This window comes from Varanus komodoensis, unplaced genomic scaffold (assembly GCF_004798865.1).
Source record: "Varanus komodoensis strain SLA01 unplaced genomic scaffold, ASM479886v1 scaffold59_1, whole genome shotgun sequence".
NCBI classification, from domain to species: Eukaryota; Metazoa; Chordata; class Lepidosauria; order Squamata; family Varanidae; genus Varanus; species Varanus komodoensis.
In genome coordinates, this window is record NW_025336221.1 from 3,716,971 (window position 1) to 3,742,006 (window position 25,036).

Consider the following 25,036-nt stretch of genomic DNA (forward strand, 5'->3'; position numbering starts at 1 on the left):
GTGTTTTCCCCTCTCGCGTCAGTCTTCCCTTCTCCAATATCCAAGCAAGGAGGCTTCCCTTTAAGAAACATCTCATGCAACAGGAACCAGAAAAGTTATCTTTAGTTAAACACACCCAAAAATAGTATTGTAAAAAAAAGAAAGAAAGAAAAAGGAAACAAATGAAAAGAGATTAGAGCAGCTTACAAAAATAACCTGCCCCTCCCCTACCTTTCCTTGGCAAAATGTCCATACACAAGTCAAGAGGTGGCGTTAGACCACACATAAATTACTACTTATATAAATATAAAAATAAAAACTCTGAAGTGGCAGTTAAGAGTTAATCCTGTTATAGCAGATTTCTTCGGGGAGCGGCATGGATGTTACGCTTCCTCAGGCAGTGCCAAGGTGCCAGGTGAGCCTGTTCAGCCTCCGGCAGCAAGAGAAAAGTGCACTCGGGGCAGAGGAGAGCGTGCAGGTGTCCCAGCTTGCTCCCGCGCAGCTCCAGCCTAGGCAAGAGCGTCTCTTCCTCGCCAGAGACTGGCCTCTTCCCGCTGGCACCCTTCCTTCTCTTCCCAGTGGATCCAGTGTTAGAACTCAGGTAGGAAAAGGGTGCCGGGTTAAAGTGACACTGTGCACACCGTGCTGCAAAGCACCCTTGTTGCGATCGAGTCTCAGGCGCATTGCCTGGCCCTTCAGGAGACATCGACTCTGCCCCGGGTCATGGGCACGTCCGATGCTGCATCATTACTCAAATCAATGGGCTGCCCAAGTAACTCCCAGGTTATTTTTCACGCAATGCCCATCTAAAATCAGGAGTGTAGAGCCACTTCCATCCCTCTGAGGGCTGAGAAACCCAGGGGTGGGCGGGAGCAAAGGCAAAAGGATTTGGAGCAAAAGCAAGCGGGGCCAGGAGAAATACCAGCCTATTTTAGCTTGAAAGCCAGAACTTAAGCCTTAGGAAAGGCATTTCAGCCTTTCAAAACAGAGCGTGCAGGAGGGAGAACATGTATGTGCCAGGAAGCTGCCAAGGGACTGGTGGTTGGGGAAGAGGGGTGGGGTGATCCAGGACACCCCGGAGAGCCACACGGAGACCCATGTCAGGTGGATTTGGCCTGTGAGCTAGCGGTGGCCCAAAGTCACCCACGGGGGAGGCGAGGGAAGCCCACCAGCTCTTTGCTGCCTGAAGCCCCCAGTTCCCACTTCTGCTTCCCCCCTCTGTGTTCCTGCTCCCCTTACCCAGTTAAGCAGCTGCAGGGGGAGAAGAGCCCCACCTGGCTTTGCAACCATGTCAAGCAGAGATCAGGGCCTTGATGGGAAATGAAGGTAATCCATCCCACCTCTAAGCAGAAGACCGTGGCTTTACTGACTTTGGTGTTCCTCGCCTAAATTTAGCGCAGAGTGCCTTGGATGCTTGCAAGCTCTGTAGGCACAGCTGTAGAGAGCTCGGTGTTTTTCTCTGCAGCCCACAGTGGAGCATTCATACCCGTTAAGCCACTCATGCAGTCCAACTCCTGCATACGCTACGCACAGGTCAGAGTCTCCCCCGTGACCTCTTTCCCCCTGCCTGTGCTCTCTTTCAGCTGCCACTGCTGTTTTATGGAGGCATCAGGTCTGGGACAAGCCCCCACCATCGGCTTTGGGCACGAGTGAAGTCCGTCTCACAAGTGACTGCTCGAGCGAGGCTCTAGGGGTGAAGGGTGCCCTGGCCCAGCATGCCCCATGCCAGCCGGTACAGAAAGCGCGAGTACCAGTGCATTCCCGTCTCCTGGGCGCTGCAGTTCCTGGCCTCTCCCTTAAGAGGCCACCGTGAGAAGAGGCCGTGGACAAGCCGCAGGGGGGTGAAGGCCCGATGGGCCCAGCAGTGGCTCTCGAGTACGGCATAGCAGGACGCCAGCACCCCGTTCACGAGGATGGTGCCGTGGGAAGTCAAGGGGGCGTACACCCCGATGGCCTCCCGCCGCCAGACACGGACGACCCGGGCAGGGTGCAGCCAAGGGCTGCCCGCCCGGTGTGCCAGCACCGAGTCCCCCACGCGCACACGGCTGGCGAACACCGGAGAGAAGTCCGCCGTGCTGTTGGCCGGCTCCTGCGCGGCAAAGATGAGGTGCGAGGGGGTGAGGAGCAGCTGGTGGACGGGGCTGTCCGTCTCAATGGCCACGAAGGTGGTCCGCTGGTGCTGGTCCCGGTCGAGGAACAGCAGGACCTCACTGGGCGTCACCTGCCCACTCTGGTCCACGCTGAGCACGTAGTCCCCACGGCGAAGCTCCGAAAGATCTTTCCGTTCGCCGCTTGGTAATGTCACTGCTGCGTCCCCAGGAAAACAGCCGCCGGCATGGATGGCCATGGAGTTATCTGGGGGGCACAAGGGGGCATCGTGACAGCGATGGCCTCGGGGTCCTCCTGCCAAGTCGCCTGAGGCTCAGAGGCCCGTCCTCCAGGCCTCCGGGAGAGAAATGCCCAGATCCCCTTGCCATGTTTTGACTCCCGTGCCTAGCAGAGCCATCCATGGAAGGCAGGGGCTTCCTCTCCTGTTCAAATACAGCCCCATTGCAGGACGGCCCTCGGCGGCCTCCAGGGCAACGCCTGGGCAGCATTTGTGTGGGGAGCAGCATTTGTTCTGAAGCAGCGGGTGGAAAAAGCTTGTCCTTCTGCAGTGCCCTCTTACACGCAGGACTCCCACTCTTTGTTGTTAACAGGGGCAAAACGCAAAAGGCCCCGGTGCTGAAGACTGAAGGGAGCCAAGCGGCGCAAGGGGCCTCTTGGGTAATAGGGACGCCGGTGGGCTTACAGCCAAGCGTGCGGTGGGTTGGCAGGAAGGAGGTGGCAGGTGTAGGATGAGGGGGCTACAGCCCACTGCAGGTAGGAAGGGGGCTGAAACTGAAAGAATGGCAACCCTTGTGGGGGCTGAACCATCCCATGGACTGAAGAGGGGGAGGGACGTTATGCCCCAGCACCCCCCCCCCCCCGGTACACGAAGGATGGCGTTGTTCATGTTGTGTCAAAGAGCAAACAACTCTGCTTCTCTTCCAAGTTGGGTTCTGCTGCTGTGCCTGAAAGCAGCACTGTCTAACTCAGGGGTGGACAACTTGTAAGCAAAAACCTCTGTAGGGCCACAACTCCCATCATCCTTAGGCAGTACAGCCAACTGTGACAAATGATGGAAGTTGTAGGCTAAAGCACCCAGAGAGGCAATAACCCTCTCCTTTTCTAGTGCTGGAAAAGGTGCCCACAATTTCTAATCTGCATGGGAGCTGGACTCAATGGCCTTATGGGCCCTTCAGCTCTACTATTCTATGTTTTGTATGTAAACTACTTAGAGATTTTATTGTATTAAGCAGAGCAACGAAACAACCAAAAGCCACCTAGCGCAAACTGCACTGTCCCCACCTCCCTTTTCCACAGCTCCACTCCCGTTTACCTGCTTTCACTGACACATGGATATGGGCCTTGGACTCGTAGTAAACCCAGTCAAAGCCAGCCTCAACTGCTAGGCGGGCCAGCATCCCGTACTTCTCCCTGTCACGGTCAGATGTCGTGATGTCCAGGGCCCGGCCCTCATAGTGCAGGGAGTCCGGCAGGTGGTGCCCATCTTCATCCCAGCCCTCTGTCACTCTCAGCCGGGTGCCCGGCCACATGTTCATCACCGCAATAGCCAAGGCGTTCACTCTGTCCTTGCAACGCTGCAAGAAGCAAAGGTGGGGGAGATGAAAATGAGTGCTCCCCACATGGGGAGGCTCTAAGAGAGACTCTGCAAGAGCACCTTCGCACCACCATCTGGGCCAACCCTCCCTCCAAGATGTGAGGAAGCCCGTGGGTTTTTTAAGGAGTTCATCAGGTTAAAGCATGTTTGTTCCACATGTACCATAGCAGGAGCAACATGGCAACGGCGCACTACAGAATCCAGAGCTCCTTGGGATGATCTTTCCTGAATCCCGCCTTCCAAAACTTCCTTATCATCTCCTTTCCAACCATACTGGTCCTCTAGAGAACCACCGGGGTTTAAAAGCCTGTCATGTCCCCTGGAATGCGGGAGAAATCAGCCAGTTCACAACCTGCTCTACAAGTGGAGCTCCACAGAAGCTATCAATCCAAGATGTTCACATAGCCAAGGCACCTGGAACTCCGGCATCTCAGATGGTTGCGTAGTATCCAGGACTATTCTCAGGCACAATGCAGTGTTTGGGCTATGGATTTTTTTAACAACATTGCAAACTGTCCCCAAGAGTCTTCCTTCTCCCACATGTCCATCACAAGGACAAGCCCTTAGCAGCTTTGCCACACAGCTGGAGAGGCATCATGCATGTTGATTGGCATTCTTAAACACACCATCACCCCCCCCCCCAAATACTTGGGCTGCTCCCAATCAAAAGTTAAATCTATCCACCTGTGCATCAATCCATCAGGTACACAGAGAGAGAGCATTTTCCTGGCTGACCACTCCCCTGTAGGACTTCTTTCATAGACTTGTCCAAGCAATACCATTAGCTTCATCCATGCCTTATAGGATAATCACATGGTCTCATGATGCCTGGAGCCCTGCACTATGCCTTACGCCCCTGTTTTATATCAGTATCACACAGTCTCACATTCACACACACCTAGCAGAGAACTAAAAAAAAGTTAAATAATACCGGAAGCAGCAAAAGAAATAGTCGCAGAAACACTGGCAGCCACTTCCACAGTGTTCCTGCCAACTCTGCTGACACCTGCTGATTATTATGTTGAGCCCCGCACTGCCCCTTAAAGGTAGGTGTCCATCGGCCTGTGCCAACAGCGGCAGTAAAATGTTGATGGCACAGAACCCCACCCAGACCTCCTCCCAATCACCGGACACCATCAGCATGTTCCGAAGAAGTTGTGCGTTAGAGTGCCTTGAGCGTTACAGCGTCCTGTGGCCCTCGTCAGGCCTGACGGACAGCTCTGGTCAAATCCATCCCTTCAGGTTTCCCCAGAAGGCCATGCCCTTTCTTCGGCCCCAGGGCTGCCCGAGGCATTTTGCTCCCTGAGCAGCAGGCACCCTGCATTCCAGTGCAGAAGCGCACCAGACTGAAGCTGAGCCTCACTTCGACACTGGCACGGGGCAGCATCCTCCACTGTGCCCAAGGCCAATAAACTGGCTCACGGGGTGCAAGTGGCACACTCTGCTCTGTCCCCCCAGGCTGCTCGAGGCAGTCACTTCACTGTGCTTCCCACGGGTGCTGGTCCTACCCTGCCCCATTTCCCCGAGCAACCCATTCTAAAAGGCTGAAGGGCTCAAGTGTAGGAGAGGAACGCTTTAAGCTTAGCCCAGCTCCTTGCACCTTCGCCTTTCTCTCTTTTCCCTTCAGCCCCACCTCCTTGGGAAAACAGCCCCCCGAGCAACTTGGCCCTTGTTTCTGCATCCCTGAGATCAGAGGTCAGTATACGAACCTGCTGCGGTAACTTCCAAGCAGGGGTCTGACAACTCTGGCTGCCCGAGCACAGCCAATGACTGCCTGCAAACAGCCATTTAGACAGGAAAGGGACCGCCTTTCCTTCCAGGCCCAACAGCCAGCCCACCCTGTAGTCCTCCCCATGCAGAAACTACGGCAATGGCTCTGAATCCCACTGTCCCGACAAGGATTCCGTACACAAACCGCATTCACAGTACAGCATGCAACATGAATCCCTCCATGTGGGGTCAGTGGGGTGGAAACAAGCCTTTTGCAAAGGAGAAAGGAGCCAAGGGACATGGAAGAATGCACTCCACCACTTTCAGAATGTCACAGGGGGCACCACGTCAGAAAGATGTGCCTATTTACACACATAGAAAGAGCCAGACATTGGAAACGCAGCTTTGAACCATCCCAAGGAGAGGTGAGTGCGGCTTCTACAAAAAAATGCATACCTTTTGCATGTTTTACTAGCAGCAATCAATTTAGACGAGAGAGACACTGAGAATAGAGCAGAGTCTTTCATCCAGAAGGAAGCCCATTCACTGCATGTTCTCGGGAGCAGACTGGAAAAAGGCTTGTGAAGGGGCCTTCACGGTGTGCTGCAGCCTGGGCTTAGGACATGCTCCTCTTGTGGCACCACCCTGGCCTGTGAGCCTCGCCCACGGAGGCCACACCAGCTCTGCACCAGCAGCACAGATGCCTCAGACACCAAGTTAGAAGTTCGTTCCCTCCTTATGGGCTCTCCCAGATAACAAGCTAAGACAGGCAACATCCACTGGTGTGGGCAGAAGGTAGATTTGGATCTAGCAGTAGCTATCTAGAAGTTTTGAAGTAGATGAGCAAGGATTTCTGCTTTCTAGCTGTTTAGCAGCAGCAGCAGCAGCAGCAGCAAAACATCTCTTCTCCCTGCCTCCTTTCTAAAGGACTGAAGTTATCTGTAATGAACTTGTGTTCAGAATGAAGGACTGTGAATTCTGTTTGCATCTGGTCCTCAAATGAATTCCTTGGCTCAGGATAATTTAATTCTATTTGCACCAAGGTTCCAGCTGGTAGATTTTGGGGTTCTGGTAACAAAACAAGGCAGATCTTTCAAGCTTGGCTACCTCTGACATGTGCAAAGCAGGGCAACCAACCTATGGGTCAATGTCTCAAATGTTCATGCCCAGGACTGGGAAATACAAATTGATAATTTGTCAAATCCTGATGTACTGGACAGGTTTCAATCTTATAGTGATTTAGGTGTGTGTAAGATAGATGCAGGCTTGCGTTTGCTAGTAGGGGTTAAATTGAGGGTGTGCAACTTAGCCAACTCAAATAAACACTCTAGTATGTAGACTTCCCACTCCCTATCTTAGGTATGTAAATACATTGCTAGTTGTACAGAACTTGGACCAGCTGGAAATCTAAACAAATAAGAGATGACATTACCAGCCCTATCACAGTCCTTTCTCACATTTCAAATGCTTTTGTTCCCACTTTATTTACATTTCTTTATCAGACACCATGCTGGTAGTAAGCTGAAAAGGGGAAAACAAACTATCAATACACATCCCGAACTCAAGAAACAAACACACAAATGCAGAAAACTTCCAGAAGCCCAAAAAGTGTGTGCCTATCTGTTTAAAAAAATACCCTGCTCTGCAAGTATGCGTTTATTTCCTCAAGCACCCTTATGCTTTCCCTTCAACTAATCCATTTGCTGCACGGTCTGTTTATAAAAACAACCCCTAAAGCACACTTTTAAAAGCAGGGGGTGGGGAGGGGTGGACTTGCGCTTGGTCATTGACAATTAACCATTAACTCCTTGGGATTAGCCCACCACCTCCCACCTGAAGCAGCCATGTGGAAAAAGCACCGGCCATTGGTTCCTAGCTGCCCAGAGAAAAACACACTTTGATTCAGGACCTGGTTTTTAATTAACCCGCTTAAGTCTGTGTAGGGTGAAGGTGGGCAGATGCAAAGATTATCTGATTGAGAAACATCTGCTATGCGTTCCTTCCCATAAGTGTTCCTACCCACTACCTCCTACAGCATCTTCCTCCTGGGCTCAGCTGAACCAGGAACTTGTCTTGCCCAGTCACGCCTTGCCAAATTCCTAACACACAGCAAGGAGGAGGAAGAGAAGAAGTAGAGCAGCTTGCCCTCGCATCCCTTGTCTTGCCATCACAATGTACCATTTTCTCACGCTGTATCTCACATCTGCTCACTTCCTATAGTGTCCCCTGGGGACTGAAGGAATTGAAGTAGAAATTGAAGGAGATCAACTTGTGACAGGAATACTAGGTGCTCCAGTCTCAGCTGATAGCGCTCCGGAGGAAGCCATGGCCATTAAACTGGATTCCAGGCAACAAGAACGAAAGCAAGTTTAATCACCACATTGGCACTAACTCTGGCCTAGTGCAAATAATCTGATATCCACATAGCATGGTGGAGTTGCAGCCTTGCTGGGCTAGGAATCACTATGCTGGTGTTCACAGCTTGCGAGGGAGGAGGAAGGAAGGGTCGAAAGTGGTGGTGGATGCAGAGCCCGGCACTGGCCTTATATATTTTTCTTTGACAGGAAGTTTCCTTCCATGGCAAAAACTATGGAAAGGAATGGGTGCTGCTTTTTCAACTTGTTATTTTGTACTGTTGTTGTTTTCAACTAGTGCTAGGCTGTGTTTCCAGGGTAGTGATAGCACAGGAGGGGAATCACAGCAACCGATGACATCTAAACAATAATAACAATCACAAAAAAGGCACAGGCAAGTCTGTAGGGGCTACCCAACAGGTGCCTCCAAGACTTGTGAAACCACATTCCACAGTGCACTCGCAGCGACAGTGGGTGCTGCTGGCCAAGGGAAGTTCAGCGTTTTCTCAGTTCAAAAGTGAGATGTCTGAGCACTAGCAAAATGTGGTATGTCTGCAACAGAAGGGTTTGATGGGATACTGGATCTTGGACTCCACACAGGAAAGTGTGGCTGTGGTGCATTTACTGTGGTGCACCAATGTTTGCTCAGAAGGACCCATAGTAGGCCCATCTTCAGTTTCATTTGGAAAGGTTTACAAGGGATGACAAGGAACTGGGGCATATTCTGTATACAAATGGGAGACTAGGACACCCTAAATACTTACTATCCAACAGTTCTGTGCCATGCCACTGTCTCTAAAAATGGAAATCATATAGAAACAGCCACATGTTAACCATGCTGTGCATGATATAACATCATGCATTGTTTTCAAGGATCTGGATAGCCTGTGAATTCACATAAGCAAAAAACAAGCACAATCATTTTATAATGAATCTGAATTCCATGTCCTTGGAGACTTGGCTATCCATGCTAAACAATAATTGATATGTGAGCCAGTGTGGTGTAGTGGTTAAGAGTACGGTACTGGGACTCAGGCAAGCTGGGTTCTAGTCCCTGTATAGCCATGGGGCTAACTGGGTGACTTTGGGCCAGTCAAGGACTCTCAGCTCAATCTACTTCACAGGGTTGTTGTTTTGAGGATAGGACTGACAGCAGGAAGAAGAGAATGATGCAGGCTACTCTGAGTTCTTAAGAAAAAGAAAAAGAAAAAGGAATATCTAATAAATAGGTTTCTAGGCCCTGCAACCACAAAGATAAGCTTGAAAGAAGTTTGGCAATGCCTAGTACTTCTTTGGGGCCGGGAGGAGGACTCTACAACATTTATGACAGTCAGGAAGCTGTCATAAAATGCACCTCCCTATTACTTACAGAATTGGAATTAGGCATAATGTACAAATACAGTATATGCGCAAATTTAAGCTGGACACAAAATCCACCTTTTCTTTCTGATGTTTTACTTTCTTGTGTTGAATACACCTGGTCCTAAATATGTTACAGATGTAATACACTTGTGAACCTCACTTTGTTTTACCTGTACATCTAAAAAGTATTAATATGCATAATAAACATGTTTGCAAAACTCATGTTTCATAGCAGTACAAATGTTAGGGAGCCATTATTGGCATAGACTCCCTGGAACACCTGAGTTTTCCTCTGTAAATATTTGAAATGGTCCTATACTTTTCATAATCTGTCATCATTTTTGTCATGAGCATGTACATAAATTCCTATGACTCACAAAACTGCTGTACATGTTTGCATAAAGTTATTTTCCTGCAGTGCTGACATACACCTAGTTTTGCAAATGAAGTAACTGGACATGTACAGATGCCTCCCTCAGCATTAAGATTCAGTTGTATCTGGAGTGCCTGCATAACAAGAAGAAAAGTGCAGCGGAGCGATTAAACGTTTAAAAAATACGAAAAAAGCACCGTGAATACAACTCCCTGATTTTCTCATGATGCAAAATTCCAGCAATTTGAAACAAGGGCCAGGTGCAAGCTCTATGGGAAGGCGATAAAAGCTGTGCCAGCCAGCATTGGATTGATGTGAGGAATATGCTGTTTGCTCGTTGTCTTTCCCATAAGCCCTCTAGGCCTCAGAGCCTGAAAGGTCAACCCTGTCCTATAGAACGGTCAGGTTGGGACATTCATCTATTCGGTTCTTTGAGAGTCCTCTCACATATATCTTAGTCCTCAAACATCTGGACAAGCAATACCGCCACCTCTTTGACAGCGCCAGGAGGTGGGATGGGAGCATGGCAGGCTGGGGGTGGGAGAAGATGGCATTTAATGAAAAGCGCACATAGGCTTATCTATAGTGAAAGGAACATGCTGGAAGCCCAAAGAGGAATGCGAGCCACTTCCCATCGCTCCTGGGCCTGAGGACAATAGCTGTTTTCCAGGCCCAGAATTACTTAACTCGGCGAGAATTCAAGCTCCTCGGGTAATAACAGCAAAATCATCAACTTTGCCACAAAGGACTCTTTCAGCAGCTCTGCACTCCTTGGACTGGTGTCAGCACAGGGGGAAAAGGGCACCGTAGGACGTGTCATAGATGGGACCTTGCTGGGCTGGCCAGCCCTCCCCTCTGCAACTCCCACTGGGGGTCCTCCAGCACCCGGCTAGCGGGGGCCAAGGTAGCAAGCCACACAAACCAAATGGCTGGTTTAGCCCTGCAGAGACGCACGAAGCCTGCTGGATACATGAGCTGGTGTCTTCCAGAGGTTTCAGCCTATGACTCCCATAAGCTCCAGCCAGTGGGAGTCATTTGTCAGGGATGATGGGAGGAGTAGTCCCAAACATCTGAAAGGCATCAGACTGGGGAATGATTTCTTTTGGTCAACCCCCTAAACTGGATTGGATTGATTCCTCTAGGCCACCTCTGACCATTTTATCAAAAGAGCAGATAACAAAAGGCTGGTTCCCAAATTTAGGGCTCAGCTCTCTCCTAATTAATAAATATGTAAGTTTTCATAGTCTGCCCGGAAGGGAGGGTACATTATGATGTCCATATAAACTTCAGTCCCTTGTTCACAACAAGGGGTTGTTCATATAGTTCTGGGGTAAAAAACAGGATCAGAACCTGGTCTCATCTGAGCAATGCAGTAAGCGTGGCAAGGAAAGACTGATGGGATCTACAAACCTCAACATGAAAGCAGCAACCAAGTCCATTTTTAATTACTTTCTTAAAAAGAGTGAAGTGCTTATTAACGGCCTTCTACACTTATTAGCCAAGAACGTGTGACACGGGAGCAAAAGTGGTTGTTGATTTGAGCAGAAAACTGATGAAAGATTCCCCTTTGTGCTTAACAAGGCTGAAAGTAAAAAGCCTAAAGACCTCACTCTCTCTTTCTCTCATGCACACATGGAAAGATTCAGGGGAAAAGTCCTGGGAAATCTTGGGGGGTGGGCTCCAGGGGGAGGCATCGACAGTGTCCCCCCCTCCCCGTGGCAGCCCTGGGCCTGCATGTGAAGAAAGGTCTCTTGCAGTAACGTTTGCTTGTCTTGGACATCTCTTCTGTGGGAGAGTGTTCTCTTAGTCCCTTTGAATTGTCCCTGCTCCATCTCTTCTAGGAAATATGCCCTCTGTTCAGGGCCAGCATCATGCGCGTGAGTAGCAGAACAGTGGACAAGGGAAGTTAAGGGTTCCCAGAGATGATTTCAGTGCCGCTGCTGGGGACCAGTATTAGTGCATGGGACCCAGTGCACATCTGAGGCGGAAAGAGGAGGAGCTGCTGTTTTTAATAAACCCATAAGTGGCAATTTGAAGAAGCACTGCAATTATTCTCTTATCAGAAGGGCAAGGCAAATAAAAGTAGGCAGACAACCTGAACCAGGAAGCAAAAAGGCTTTTCCCCAGTTTGTCAAAAAGAGGGTAGGAATGTTAAAAACTGAAATTTTCAGAAGAGACAACTTTGAGGCTAAACAGGATTCAGGATTCCCAAATCTATATATTCCTATTTAACAAAGAATTTTATATGCTTCAACTCCCTCTTAAATATATCCTCATTTGTTATCTCTCTTTTCCCCCTTCAATCCTTACCCTGAATTCTTTTTCTCCTTGAATACTTCCCACATCTTTTTTTCCTTCTTTCCTATATATGATTCACTTAAGTTGCAAATTCTACCATGCTGACCTTGGAAAGAGTCCTGTAGAACAATGCTAGCTTTTGGTTTGTTGTCCTATCTGGGGTATGCCTGACAGATGATCAAACAAAGCAGGATTTGTTTCCCAATCCCTGGCTTGTTTCTCTTCTCCTTCACCTGCTGCCTCCCTGTATCCAAAATGCCTTTATGATGTAGTAGTGCTGCCCTATTGGTAAGACAGTCCACGAACAACCCACAGTTCTGGGTTCACATCTAAAGACAGCCCCTTCTTTAACCAATCCTTTAGTCAAAACAATAAAACATTGACTCTTTCTGGATTGTTCTGAGATTACCAAACCCTAGATTGTTAACATGGCCAGGTTTGCACAATGACCTGCTCAGCATGTAATGACAGCCCATAGTTTAAACAATCCATAGTCTGTCATGCACAAGTGGAGAGAACAGGTATGTTCCCTTTATGCATTTATAAACTTCAACTTTTAATCAGAAACCTACAATCACCTGGATTTGTAAGTGGTTCAGTGTAATCTGCAAGCCATGAAATTTTTGAACTCATGTTCATTGTAAATTTCTGGTTTGTTTAGCCCCTGTACAACCCATCAGTCTAGGTTCACACATCATACTCAGGTACCTATGAAAGTTGACCATAGGCCGTTACTTAAAAGTGGCAAGCCAGCTCTCTCCCACTTGTCCTTGACAGTACACGGGTTGTCTAAACCATGAGCTGTCATTATGTGTGAAGTGGTCTAACATGACAACCCCAAATCCAGCAACACATGGTTTATATAGACCACAGGAAAGTGTTGTGTGTGAACCAGGTGAGTGGAATTTCTGAACAAATGTATAGGATTGAATTGTCAATTCAGTGTAGTGTGATGCTTGTGATAGCTGGAACCATTGTGTCTTTGTTCAGAATCATACGGGAAGGAAATTTAACATTGCCCTGTAAACAAAAAACTAACAGGAGCTTATATTTAAAAAGCTGAACCAGGTGGATAGCAATATAGGATGAAATCTACAAAAAAGAGAAGGACACTCAGCATTCAGATCTTAGATACATAGATAAATATAAACAGTCCATGTATCTGTATATCCAGACGTAGGATATATAAACTATAGAATATACATTCAAAGACTGAGAAAATGCTATTGTGAACTGATGCTGTTCTGTCTTGCTATTTCTTTTTCTTTATTAAAAATAAACAATGTAGGAGAAAATAGGGAGAGCACAAGATGGACCAGGGATGATTTCAGTAGCTTTTACTAAGACACTTTTATGCCACAAGGATAATGCAAGGAGAGCCTCTCAGTTAAGATCCCTGAGTAGATGAGGCACTTTATTGGGAATGAGACCCATTAGAAATGGACCACTGATCATTTAAAAAATCATGGCCTCCAACAGGAATGACATCCCCATCCGCTCAGCTCCTTCCCTGCAGGAAAGGCCATCCAAGAGTGGCAAAATCCAGAACGCAGCAAGCCTCAAGAAGAGGGCAAGTAGATCAAAGTGCGACGGGCTAGTAATGACAGGCAGGGAGACTGAACTGCATGCTGCAGGGAAGGCAAGAAACACACTGGTCCAGCGGGCCATTGTGAGGATAAGTCCACTCCTGAGCATGAACAAAATGCATCTGTGGCATCATCGCAAGGAATATTGAATGGCGCTTAAGCCCACGCTCCAGCTTCCTGTCTCCATTCAGAGCAGTCTCTCATGTCCCAGGGCAGCCAGCGAACCTTCCTGCAATTCTTCTTTGTTCCCCACACGCCCCCGTAGCTATTCAGAGCCAAATGGCTGCTGCCAGCCCTCTCCCACCCGGCCTTCAGATGGCATGCTGTGACTCAGCAGCAGGAAACTGGAACGAAGTCAGCCTTCTGCCCACAAGAGGCGAAATGCCATCGTCCCGCAAGGAGAGAATCCCCTCTCCTCCCACTGTGCCCCTTTCCCTAACCATTTGTTACCCAGCAAGGAGGACCTCGCCACCTCTGTACTGGCATGTCCTACTCCTGCTTGTGTATAGTCCAGGGTTTGCAAGCAAATATTACAGGCGTGTGTCAGGTGCCTGTAGGACTTAGGCGACCAGGTCGCCCCTGCTGGTGTGATGGTAGCAACTCAGTCAGGAACTAGGGTAGCACACCTTACCCCAGGAAGGAGCCTGTCAGCTCGCAGCACACACCTGACCTCTGCTCCGCTGGGTTCCTCACTTCCCTGGTTACACCAGCCTTCCCCAACCTGGTGTCCTCCAGATTTTTTTGGAGGCTCCCAGGATTCTTGACCATGTTGCCTGGGGCTGATGGGAGCTGGAGCCCAAAGCAAATGGAGAGCAATGTTATCATCCTGTTTGGGGCCAAGAAGCCAAACAGAACCACATCATGGGTGCAGCTTTACTTCGATGTTCAAAAAGGAACTGGACAGCCATCTGAGTGGGAGGGTGTAAACTGAGTCCTGCAACAGCAGGTGGTTGGAGCTGATGGCCTTCACGGCCCTTTCCAACTCTACCATTCCATGAAAACCTTCCTTGTAAGGATATAAAAAGTTCTGTTCGAGCAGACCAAAGGTCCATCTAGCCTTGATCTTGGCTCCCAGAATGACCGATCAAACTGTCCTAATCTGTGACCTCCAGCAATAGGTATTCAGTGGCACAACTGCTTCTGAACACAGAGGTTTCAATTCACTATGATAACTATTCTCACTGACATACCAAGCCTTCAAAAACCTGCCGAAGCCCCTTTTAAAGCCATCTAAGTAATTGGCCATCATTGCATTTTGCGACAATGAATTTTGTAAGCTGATTATGCACCGCTGGGACAAGATCAGACATGATGTTTCTGCCTCCATTTCCCTGCAAGGCAAACTGGGAGATAAATAGAAGTATTCGGAGCATGGAGATCTTCAAACAATTCCTTTCAGTAAACATAGAAACACAGAAACAGAGTGAGTCAGAAGGGGTCTCCCAGGCCATCTAGACTGACCCCCAGCTCCAGCCAGCTCCGTTCATGACATGCCTACCACGTGCATGTCCAGCCTATCTTTGAACACCCGCACCGATGGGGCCTCAACCACCTCCTGTGGAAGCCCATTCCATACCCAGTAGGAAGTATCTACTTCCTTTCAGCAGATACTTTAAAGATGCCAGTAGTAATCTATGCTGAGCTCTGTCCCATTCCTCTTTACTATCACATTGTGTGAGGCATTCATACCTGACCAGGTTCAGCCCATCCTCCTAGACCTGAGAAGCCAAAAGTCACCCTTCACCAAGAGGTGTCACAATGGGACACGGGGTTGTTTGGAAGGACTTCCATTGTTCCCCAAGAAAAATACGAAGATGCATCTCAGTGAATGAGTTTTGCGTCATATTCAGAGCAGTAAGCCATCTACATATTTGAGGTTAGGGTTGGGGAATCCTGCCCCAGTCCCCCAATCAGGTTGTTTACTGGGACTCTTAGTTCTGCTTTTCCTGCAGAAGAAATTCCTCAAACCTTTCAGAGCTCAGCCTCGCCCTGGTCTAAAATATACTCTGCCTTTTGAGCCCCTTGACCTGGCACTGACCATGCTCTGCTGGTGAGCATGTGGTGATCTGTGCGGACTATGACTGAGCGGCAAGTGGGTTGGGGATACAAGCACAACACTGACATTAGACAGGATATCTAAAGGCAACCTTTCCTGAAACTACCCACAGAGCAATGCTGAGCCACTCTCCTTCCCAGTGCTGACTGGGGCGAGGGTCTAAATAAAGGAACACATCTGCTGTGGATCAAGGAAGATCCTCTGTGCGGGGCGTTCGATCCTCTTGCCTGCTGCTGGTGGAGGCTCCATTTCCCTCAGGTTCCTCTGTGACTTGGAACCGTGCCTTCCACCTCAGATGCTCTGTCCCACACATGGGATCTGAGAACTCCTGCTGCGGAATTAGCCTTGGTTTTGTTCACGTCTTTTTAGCTAGCTCTTGCAAAGGTACTTTGTTTTGCTCCTTGTACTATGAGAGCAGGATTCTTCAGTGATCTTGATTTTGGCAGATGCTATGTGAAGATGAGTTTGGATTTGATTATTTTCTTGTTAAGTTATCTTAGGAAAATAGAAAGCTGCCTCATTCGGAGTTAGACCATTGGTCCCTTTATTACTGATTGGCAGCAGCTCTTTTGAATTTCAGCAAGGAGTCTTTCCCAGTCTTGTGCCAGGCAGTGATGCAACTGGAGCTGAACCTTGAGGCCAAAATCCAGGAGCCCCATAAAATGACCAGCAGGTGACGGGGGAGTCACAAAAGCAAACCACACTGTATTATTGTGATTATGATGGTGCCATGATTTAAGTAAGCATACGATGCAAAACTGCATGTACTCAGAATATTTTTAATAGAAAGAAATCAGGATTGGCAAAAATTTCAACGTATCAAGAATGCCAATGTAGTTATTACACCTGGAATGATGACTGGACAGGCAGAATGAAGTTTTAGTGGTATGCTTCGTAACTTAAGTATTACCCCTGGCCATTTAAAGAAGTCCCCCCCAAAACCATCCATTTCAAGATCTAAAACCACCAGGGACTGAACCAGGGACCCTCTGCATCCAGTACACATGCTGTCACTAAGGTGCAGCCCCCACTTGCCTCTCAGGCAGGGCATCATAAAACCTAAGAGGAAAAGCAGGGATTTGTTAAAGGAAGGAAATAACAATCCAAGAACAGGACATATTTAACAACTAAGAAGTCTGAGGGATGATGGGAAATTCTTTCCACTTAGAAATAGACCAGGATCCTTAAATTGCATTTGGCCAAAATGCACCTCTCTGAAGCTTGTGTTCTGCCTTACTTTGGCGTTTGGCAAAAGCAATTACCTTTGTCGGCATGCAACAGTGCTTAACTAACCACAGTGTCCAGTAGTTATGATGTCCTGTCCTAGGAAAGTTCTACAGGGGCTTGAGGCAGTCTTGCAAGGGAACGGTGCCAGTCCTGGAGAAGGGCACCCACAATTATGCCTAGTTTTAAACACACAAGCACTTCCCTTGTCTTTCCCCACGGGCCTAAAGAGTCAGTAAGGGTTGCCTCACACATTACACTTTTTCTCCACAGAATGTTCCACATTTTCCCCTACACAAGTATAATAGGTTTACATCACATTTCTCAATAAAATGTTCAACAGGACTCAGTACCATAGCATTCTAACACAATACACACTAACAACTTAAGATCCAGAATATTAAGCTGAATTTCAAAAAGAAAGTGACCCAAGAAAAGCAGAGTAGATAGACAACTTGCACAACAAATCAGAAAACAATCTATAAAGGGTATTTTAAAATGCCCTTAACAAAAAGCCACACTGGACGATTCACCATTGCTGGTAACAGCGTAGACAATATGGTTTCCCAACCTAACCACACATGTATGGTAGATAAAGTGATATTGCATAGCCTGCCTCAGAAACAAATGTCTCAATTATTCTTTTTTTACCATATTTCAAAGGGCAAGAAAGAGGTTCCGGGGGCCATTAAAAGCTTGGAGTGGGCAGGTGAAGGTGGGGAGGGCTCAGCATTAGCTCTTCCTTACCTAGCAGGGACATGTGTAATTTTCAGTTAGCCAAGTGTTCTGATGCTCCGCAGGTTCAGCCGATGAAAGCACCTGCCCTTGTGAATGTGGCACTCTCCCGAATGGCGAACCTTAGCTGTGCCTTTGCCGCTCTGAGAAACGATCCAGGCACCCAAACTTCTCTTGTTAGTCCCTCTTTCTTTTCAAGATTCCCCCAATAAAAAGGGCAAGGAGCTGGTTTGTCAAAGTTCTCCACAGAGTGACCCTGCAGTCAGCAAGCTGCAGCTCCTTCAGCTTTCTCTGTGCTCTGCCCAACACAAAGATTTCTCTGAATGAAAGAGAGCCGAATTAGAGAACCTGCAGTACAGGCTCATCTCACAGCTAGGCACTACTTGCAGCAAATTAACCAGAAGCAAAGGCCAGGTTTGGATTCAAGCGCAAGTCCAGCTGCATTTCCTGCCACTGAATTTTGGGGCAGCAGGGTGGCCCTGGGGCTGAGGGGAAGCCACATCCTTACACCTGGAAGATCTGGCCACATGTGCTGAGGTTTGCTCTAGCTAATAATTTATGAGGGGAAAAACAACTGTCATATGCTGACAGATGCTCTCTTTATTACAACTTCTGATCTGCCAGGACGGAGCCCTGGAAATCCGGGTTCCACACCTGCCCACAAGCAGCACCCACCTCAGTCATCAACCGGTCTGCACCAGTGTTCTCTTCATCCTTAAAGATGATGTCAGGATTGTAATTGGGCACCAGATCCTTGAAGCGTTCGGAGTGGCGGCTGATTTTGCCCTCCGCTTTCCCGCTGGCACCCAAGGTCTGCTCCACAACGTTGGGCACAAACTGCTTGTACTGCAGTGGGGTCAGGTTCTTGCGGGCGTAGGGCTTCCGTCCCACCGGCCCCCGGCCTGGGCCACAGCCCTGCGCAGGAGGCAGGAGGCAGCTGGCCAAGCAGAGCCCGAGCAGGCCCAGCAAGGCGAGCCTGTGCCAGGCCATGGCAGGCAGGCAGGCAAGCAGGCAGGCAGGCAGGCAGGCAGGGGCAGCCCTCTTCCCCGTTTGCACGGCTCCACTAGTCCCCAGGAGCGCCGCCAGCGGCGGGGGGCATGACCGAGGCGAGGCTGGCCGGGCAGGGTGCTCAGGGGTGGCTTTGCCTTCCCATGCGTGCAAGTGCCCAGCGCGGGCGGGCAGGCAGAGCCCCGGCTCCGCTCGGCGACTCAGGCAATGCCACCCACCGGACCCCGTGGAGGAGCCTGGCCCCTCCCCATGCCCGCACGCAGCGCCCCTTCCAAGCGGCCGTCACGGCTCCCGCAGCCCAGCCCCGCTGCTCCGGCCCGCGGCGCCCCTTCTTGCGAAGAGCCGCCGCGCTGCCAAGCGGCGCCCGCGTCGACGGGCGGCTAAAGCGGCGAGAGCGGGAGGCGAGCGGGCGGGCTCCCTCAGGCTGTCGCTCCCGCGGTGGCAGGCGCGGGGCAACGCAGCCGGGTCCCACGGCTGCTCCTGCTGCCCGGCTCCGCCTTGAGGTCCGGCCCCCACGAGGAGCGGTGCCGGCCACATCCCTCCGGGTGCCGCCCCTGCATGCAGCGGCATGGGCCGCCTAGGGCGTGCGCGGAGCCGCGGCGCTGGCATATGCTGCGCACCGGCCGCCCGGCCGACCCCCGGCGAGCGCCCGCCGCCCCTCGCGCCCCCTTTCAGGCACCGCCGTCCGAGCTCCAGAAGCGAGTGCCGCCGCGACGGCGCCCCTTCCCGCCTCGTCTCCGGGGCGCCCTCTGCTGGTGAGGCCGCGTTCGTGCAGGCCAGTGCATCGCCCCGTGTCCTGGTCAGGTGCTTGGAGACGGCACTGTGGCGAGTGCAAGCGTGGCCGCGCATCCCCTATTTCAGGAGCCGTGCTCTCTTTTCTTGGCCACGTACGCGCGAGGTTGGCGAAGCTTCGCCCCCCCCTCCGCAACCTGTACCCCTTTCCCTAAGAGAGTGGGGGCAGTCACCGGGGAGAGGGCATGGCACAGAACAGCGGCTCTGGAAAACTCCGTTTGGCCCAAAGGACTCGCTCGCTCGCTCGCTGGCGGCAGAGCGAGCAAAGGCAGCTGGGCGCGGCTCCTGGCCCTGCATTCTGGTACACAAGAAGAGGAGTAGAAAGCCAAGAGGCAGAACTGGGCAGCTCACCTCTCCGGGCCTTTAGACAGCTCCTCTCCTTGTTGCAGCCCCTTTGCCTGATTAATCACCAAGCCCTGACAGGCGCTGAGAAAGAGGCAGGGCAAGACAGACGTGGCTCTTCTTTGTCCTGACCGTTCACAGTAATAGCAGCTGTGCCCAAAACGGTTGCCTATTAAACAGGATGTTGTGACTCAGGGCCCAGAAGCCAAACAGAACCACATCATGGGTGCAGCTTTACTTCGATGTTCAAAAAGGAACTGGACAGCCATCTGAGTGGGAGGGTGTAAACTGAGTCCTGCAACAGCAGGGGGTTGCACCCGATGGCCTTCCTGGCCCTTTCCAGCTCTACCATCCTATATATTCTATGATGCAAGTTGGTTCCTTGAAAAACTCTTCTGGCACTACCACTAAACGACTGCTGTCAGAGTCACAGGTAGTCAGAAAGGACAACTAATCTGCTAAAAGATGGAGCATAAGGCACAGGTAGGGTTTGAGCCCCAAATCACTGCACAGCTGCTTTAAATCCATATTTTTCAGGGGCCCCCCAATATTTTAATGGGTTGGGCAGCTTAGGTGTGACAAGAAAGGGGGTTCACTGATATCCAAAGACAATGTGCTGCCTACACTTAGGGAAGTCCATCTCATTAGCCCACCTTCCCTCTGAAGTGTAGAGGACCAGAAACTGTGAATTACCCCACCCCCTGCAGAACTGGTATAAAATATGGGGTTGTCTTGCGTACAAAAGCAGCAAAACATATTAAAATCAAAGGCCGCCCTTTACTGAAGGAGGGAGAACTCCCCCAAACTCCCCCTTTTCCCTACTCACTACAGGAGGAAAAGAACCCAGAGCTTCCCTTTCAAAGTTAATAATGTGGCACCGCACAGAGGAGAACGAGGAAAAGGCCTTCAGTGCAGCCTAGAACACCAAGCCACGGTCACACCAGTTTTATGAATTGTATTGTATTCCAACGTAGTTGTGGGACATTCATAAGGTTGGGCACAATGATCGCTGCTTCCTTTCTCAGTCCAGCGATTAGCAATCTGTAAGAGGCAATGACCATCATGCCCCCTCCATTTCAGTACAGAAATGAACCAAGTCTTCTTGTTGTCTGTAGTGCTAGTGCAATAGGAAACGCTCTTTAACTTCTTCTCCAAAGTCAGCTCTCTCTTCCCCTAAAACCCCCTAGCGAAGTCATTAAGGTTAACAGTGGCATACATGCAGCACTAGGGCATGTTGTGAGAGGAACAAGAGGACAGATGCTTCATCACAGATGGTGCCGCATGGCAAAAGCTCTCTCTTCGGTGGAGTGCGCTGGCCATGCCCATGGAGTGAGCATTAAGCAGTCAGTTCACCTTGGGAAATATAGGTCACTTCAAGGAATAAACACAACTAGTTTAGTAAGCTGAGGATGCTTTAAACGGAGGCTTTCATTGTTTGCAGCATTTTAGGGCAAGACCCAGGCAGCTGGCACTTTTAACCCCCCCCCCCCGCTTTTTTTTCCTTCATGTTCTTCCAAGAAAAAATAAGAAAAGTTGGAACTGCTGTGCCAGGCCTTTTGATGGTTAATGATATGAACCCTCCAGCTAGAAACACCAGTGCAAGTTAGTGAGAAAGTGTGCAAAGGACCACCTTTAATTCCAACCTGCAGCATGGGACTCAGTTTAAAATTAACTTCTGCAATTTCCCCTTTTCCTTTTACCTCTAGCAGACAGACAGGCAACTTGCAGCTTGCCTGTACTTTACAATCAGTAAGAGGGGGCCTTCTCATTTGTAGGGATATGTATCTGCGCGAAAGGGTCTTTTCCACAGTGGCCCCACACCTCTGAAACAAGTTGCAGTTAGGAGCCTGCCAGGTTTTTAAGGAAGGCCCTGAAAATCTTTCATCTGGCTTTCCTCCTTTGCACTGGTTTTTCCAATTATATTTTAATTGGGTTTTAGCTACCATTGTATGTTGGTTTCATTTACAAGCTGATGTTCACTGTTTTCAGTATGCTTTCCACTGTTGTGTTTTCATCACCGTTATGAGAGCTGTTTTGTGGCATGCTGCCTTGGGAGGGCTGTGGTGGTGAAAGGCGGCCGAAGAAGAGTCCCCGCTCTTTGGTTCTGCGGGTTGCCCCTTCCTGGTCCAGAATGAGCAGACAGCAAGGAAGCGAGGGTGCGTCTGGCATCGCTCGCTCTAGTGCAGAAGGGATTTGGGCCGGAAGTCGGGTGAGGCAGCTGCACCTCTGCCCACTCCCTCGTTTGCACTGGGCTCTTCCTGCTGCTCACGCTGACCCACCTTCTAAGCAACAAGAGAAAATGGTGAGCTGGGAATGATGGCCATTTGCAGTCTAATATATCTGGACGGTACCAGGGTAAGGAAGGGTGTCCTAGAGGAAGGGGCTTAGTTCCCCTTTCCAGCATACTTGTCTGCTGCAAGGCAAGATTATAGCATCTCCAAAAAAAAAAAAAAAAAAAAGAGTGAAATATAGTGTTAAGTGGTAGTAAAGTATTTGCTTCCCTTTTAATGGCTTTAAGTGCCATCTGCAATAGGAGTAACTCACTACTCTGTTATAAATCCACACTATGGACCCTGCCCCCAAACCATCTGTGCCAAAGCAGTTCTTACCTCATCAGGTTTGCAGTACAGCTACGAAGTGCTGGATGCACATGCCTCACTTCATTAAATGATGACCAACATTTGCATGAGGTCCAGAATTAAGATTAAGATTCTGAGTAGCACCCAAATCTGGATTAAGACTCTGAGTAGCACCCAAAAGCAACATTCAGTCCATGGTGGCTAGTCTAGTTTCTTTATCGACCAACCTAAAGGATATTATTTTATCATTTTCCTAGGCAACAAACGAGCAGCAGGAAAGGAATAAAGAAACCAGGCAATTTATTGCTAATATGCCCAGAAGATCCATTAACAGTACAGTACTGAGACCAGACATTCAGTGAAGCAGAAAATGCAGGCAGGGTTCAGACCTCCATGGAGGTTGGTCCTCTCTCGGCTGGGCTTACAATGCCACAATAAGTTCTTGCAGCAGAATGAATATTCCGCACAGCTCTCCTGCTAGCCAAGTTTAGGCTATGCCGAGGATGCAGAAACTGAACACTTACTTCTTTTCAGTCCTGTGGTGTTTGTGCGGATGCAGTTGCCACTGGGTGGAGAACGTGTGGCGCTCCACGTGTGGGTTAATGGGACACCAGGGCAAAACATCTGGAGGGCCACAAGTTTCCCATCCCTGAGCAATAAGAGCTCAGCAATCTGTAGTTCTCCAAGTTACCCACACCTGGCACACAAACATCTAGAAGATAAATTATGCATGCCTTCCAATTTTGGAGAGAGCTGTTTCAGTCCGGTCCGGCCCAGCCCCACAACACACAAAGAAAAGAACGAACCATTTACATTCTTTCATGTACAGAAGAAGCACCCCAACCTGCACTGGCCAAACGGACACCCACCCCCTGCCTCTACCCCCCTCGTCGTATTCTTGATCTGCAACGGCTGTGCAAGAGGCTCAGGCGAGCGGAAGAATTCCACCCAGTATCGAGGACTGAGAAAAGCCCAAAGGAAGGATTCCTGTTTCTCACAGTCCATGACACCAACGATGGCACAGGAGTGTATGATCACTGGCTGTGATGAGGGAAAGTGGCAGGAAAGGGGAAAAGACCTGGAGCTGCCGTGGCAAACAGGGAGGCTCCCTCCCCCTTCCCACCATTCGCCCAGACTAACCACATTTCCAAGCATTCTGTTCCATCCAAGGATGATATACCGGAATCACGCGCAGATACACGTTCCACCTTGTTTCCTCTGCTCACCCACAGGCTCTAGAAGGGGAGACTACCTGTTGCTCTCCAGATGTTGCTGGACTCCAACTCCCATCAGCCTTAGGCAGCATGACCAACAGTTGGGGTGCTGTGAGTCAGGTGTCCACCAATATCTGGGGGGGCACCAGTTGCCCTTTGTCTGCTCCGGACAGAGTATGAAAGGGACGGGGAGCAAAGTGGGTGAGAAGTTCCGCCTTGCGGGGACCAGCGTGCTCTCGCACGGGAGGAGGGCATGGCTGAGAGGAAAGCACATGCGGTGCACCCACAGTCTCGAGGTCTGTGAGTCCTGACCATTTCCTTGGAACAATGGAAGACTGAAAGGCAGGCCATGGTGGCAAGCAATCCACTCTGTACCACCTGGCCACCCCCCCCCCCCCCCCGACAGCTACCATTTAGGAAGAAATTAAAAGAAAAACAACCCTTAACTCTCAGGAAGGATACACAGATTAGATGTGACTCTCTTTCTAGGATGCCCATCACTGTGCGAGAAAGCACACACAACACATGACACATTTTAAACACACAACTAAAAAACATCCTCAAAACAATACACACAGGCACACACACACACAGATAGCTGCTGAAAGGAATGCCAATGAAATATGGCCCAATAGCGTGGGCTTATATTGCACTTGAGTGAGGTATGTAAACATGGATCAGAGTTCAAACTACTACTCAGAACTGGCTCAAAACTTAAACCTGGCTTGTTTGGGCCCTCGGATCTAGTAAAGGAAAGGAGGGCTGTGTAGCGAATGAGATATAAGGCAATGTGATACTGTAAACATGGAGGGGAAGAAAGAGCAGAGAACCTCGGTGCATCCTGTTGGGATGAGAGGCACAAGGAACTTTGCCTGAACACCTGTACCCAAGGATTGCTCTGTAAAATGCCCCAAGGTACATCTCCGAGAGAGTTGCTCCACTTCTCCGTGAGAGTCCGGGGGCTCGTCCTCCACACACTCCTCCTTCGTTCTTAGTTCTGCTGTCTGCACATGAACGTCAAGATGCTCCTCCAGCTGACAGGAAAGGAGCCTTAGGGGAGACTTGTGGAGTCTCGATCATGATTTGAGCCTTCTGTCGCCTCAGGCATCTGGGACACAGGAAGAGAAGCCATAACGTCACTTTCCCCTCCTCCGTCTGTCCAGTCCTTGGTCCAAATCAGGCAGAGCATGGAGGGCTCCCTGCCCTCCTCAGCTACAGTGCGAGTCTCAGAACTCAAGCACAACCAAGACGTCAAGGGCAGGATGTCCCAGCAGCAGGGGGTAGGCAAGGCTGCCTTGACAAATTTGATCCAGGCGCCAACATCTCTCTCTAGCTGAGCTTGCTTGGCTCGTGGGACCGTGTCACAGGTAGAGGGAGCTTGTGGAGGCCTGAAATGGGGAGAGAGAGAGAGAGATGCATTGGAGGCCAAAGTCTACCAAGTTTCTCATCCTGCTACATGGACAAAAGGAAAAAGCTCAACTCATCAGCTGCAGTTCTATTAGTTACTAGCCATTCCAAAAGCACTGCTAAAGAATGGCCCATAAGCAGAGCAAAGAAGAAGAAATGGCCAGCAAGTCAGCATGGCCGGATTCAATACATTTGCTCAGAAGTAGGATGGATGTGAGATAGACAGGAAGACCTTCCCAGGTGGTGAACCGGCACCTTCGGTGGAGGACTCACACATCCTTGTGTCCGCCACACAGACTCCACTCCAATTCTTG

The 25,036-nt window shown here is 49.8% G+C and overlaps 2 protein-coding genes across 3 annotated transcripts in view; both read right to left on the bottom strand.

Annotated features, from left to right (window-relative positions):
• Positions 1-1,666: 1,666 nt before the first annotated feature.
• On the bottom strand, positions 1,667-22,456 carry DHH (desert hedgehog signaling molecule). Of its 2 annotated transcripts, XM_044449542.1 has the most exons (5): positions 22,417-22,456; positions 20,980-20,993; positions 18,056-18,295; positions 3,401-3,662; positions 1,667-2,334 (listed from the first exon to the last, which is right to left on the bottom strand). In XM_044449542.1, the coding sequence occupies exons 1-5, from the start codon at positions 22,454-22,456 to the stop codon at positions 1,667-1,669; spliced, it is 1,224 nt and encodes a 407-aa protein (XP_044305477.1). The 2 variants fall into 2 exon arrangements, with proteins under 2 accessions (XP_044305477.1, XP_044305476.1); XM_044449541.1 differs by lacking the exons at positions 20,980-20,993; positions 22,417-22,456 and having other exon boundaries at positions 18,056-18,370.
• LMBR1L (limb development membrane protein 1 like) overlaps positions 22,385-25,036 on the bottom strand; it is a 37,952-nt gene continuing 35,300 nt past the window's right edge. Inside the window, exon 17 of the mRNA XM_044449540.1 lies at positions 22,385-24,703. Coding sequence (XP_044305475.1) covers positions 24,645-24,703 — 59 coding nt within the window. The 3' untranslated portion in view covers positions 22,385-24,644. The remainder of the gene's footprint in view (positions 24,704-25,036) is intronic.

Excerpts from the sequence above, each read along its gene's own strand:
- DHH (XM_044449541.1), bottom strand. The coding sequence starts at position 18,370 with ATGGCCTGGCACAGGCTCGCCTTGCTGGGCCTGCTCGGGCTCTGCTTG. Across the intron at positions 3,663-18,055 it reads CAGACCGGTTGATGACTGAG|CGTTGCAAGGACAGAGTGAA; the intron begins GTGGGTGCTGCT and ends TGCTTCTTGCAG. Across the intron at positions 2,335-3,400 it reads CCATGTGTCAGTGAAAGCAG|ATAACTCCATGGCCATCCAT; the intron begins GTAAACGGGAGT and ends TGTGCCCCCCAG.